The following is a 1,691-nucleotide window of genomic DNA, read 5'->3' as shown; positions in this document are numbered from 1 at the left end:
GCAGAGACCTGTGCCCCCAACTATGTTTGGATGCTAAACATTTGTATCAAGTCAACAAATCATGGGCATAGTAACAATATTTTTATACTACATTTATCCATTTTAAATACACTAACCTCACTCCTTTGTAACAACTAAGGCAAAAATGTAACTAATTCAGAAAATCTTTTCAGGACCCCACCTTGATGTTTCGGGACCCCACTTTGGGTCCCGACCCCAACTTTGGGAAACACTGGTTTAAAGTGACTAAATGTAAATGCTCACAGTGTCGACTCCCGCCAGCAGCAGCTCTGTGATGCTGCCCAGGATCTCTGTGACCGTCATCTGGTCACTGAGCAGCAGGTGGGTCAGGTACGCTCCCTCCATGTTCTTATCCAGGTCAACGCTCTTCTGGATCTCCTCCATCTTCTTACTCACCAGCTTCTCAGCTGAGAAACAACAGAATTATCTCAGAGAGGACTCCTTGTCCCACGAGATGGAGACAAAGACACGCTGAGACTGATGTGGGTTCAGGTCAGAGGGACCATTTTGATGGAAAAACAGATTGACCTTGAAATGATTAGATAAGGGTTAGGGTTATGTAATGACCACGTAATCTGAACTCTAGTAATGTCGTAAAAAAGCCCAAACTGCTCTGTTTTATTGTGAATTCATTTACTCAGTGATTCTTACCTGTTTTTTATATTTTATTAATTTATTTTAGTCCTTCAGGTGAATTACTTACCAATTTCTGTAGCTCACTGTTCTAACGATTTACCTTTGTCCACTTTCAAAGGCATGCTATAAAGTTTAAGATTTAAGATTTTAACCCTCAAATTACTTTTATCTTACAAAGAGAAATATTTAAACTTTGAACGCAGTCGTGTTTTTATTTTCTTTGCTTWAAAAGTAAATGTTCATAAAACAAAGAAAATGGTAAACTTACACTTAATAAACCATTAAAACATTATGGTATTTATTTGATGGTTTCTATTGGGGGCGGGATATGTATTTTTKAGGCAGATAGTTCAAGAATAAATTTGACTTTGCATCATCTAAACGCCTTGAAATTGGCCTCTGTCTCTTTAAGAACCTCCTACCATTTCAGACACTCCCACTTCAGCCCATTTTCAAACAATGCTTCGGGGGAGGGGTGCTCTGTAGGGCTGCAACAACGAATCGATAAAATAGATAAAAATCAATAATTAAAAGCATTGGCAACAAATTTCATTATCGATTCGTTGTGTCGCGCGATTTATGTGTCCCTCGCCGTGTCGCGGAGCCGTTTACGTCACCCGCAGAGCGTTGTCAATGCTGACTGACCTAAATAAAGTTTGGGAAGAAAAAAAAATACCTGTAAAGACCCGTCCTCTCTCTTAAGTCAAAAGTAGAGCCTTCGAACTTTAAACCAGTTTTTAAGTTGTGTTGTTAGGCCAAGTAGATCTGAAGTTATGATAAAAAGTATACGACACATTTAATTATTTTAAATGACGGATTTGATGCGAGCCGCGTCGCGAGGAGGAAACACGTCCTGTGGCGAAAAAAAAAGTTCCTCATTCGACCTCAGTCCACCATGTCTTTCCTCCTCTCGGACCAGAAATATAAAACCCTGCTGTCTCTTTTTCTGACCGATGCTCGAAGGTTTTTGATAAACAGCAAAAAGGGCCAGAACGAAGCAACAAACAAACAAACAAACAAACAAACAAACAAAC

The 1,691-nt window shown here is 39.5% G+C and overlaps 1 protein-coding gene across 1 annotated transcript in view; it reads right to left on the bottom strand.

Moving 5' to 3' along the window:
• Window positions 1-1,691, bottom strand: part of cyp27a3 (cytochrome P450 family 27 subfamily A member 3) — a gene marked incomplete at its 5' end in the record, with an annotated part of 17,465 nt that overhangs the window by 8,695 nt on the left and 7,079 nt on the right. Inside the window, 1 exon segment of the mRNA XM_014000011.1 lies at window positions 265-428. Coding sequence (XP_013855465.1) covers window positions 265-428 — 164 coding nt within the window.

Source organism: Austrofundulus limnaeus, unplaced genomic scaffold, assembly GCF_001266775.1.
Source record: "Austrofundulus limnaeus strain Quisiro unplaced genomic scaffold, Austrofundulus_limnaeus-1.0 Scaffold2635, whole genome shotgun sequence".
Lineage (NCBI taxonomy): Eukaryota > Metazoa > Chordata > Actinopteri > Cyprinodontiformes > Rivulidae > Austrofundulus > Austrofundulus limnaeus.
This window is presented reverse-complemented; position numbering and strand designations above follow the sequence as displayed.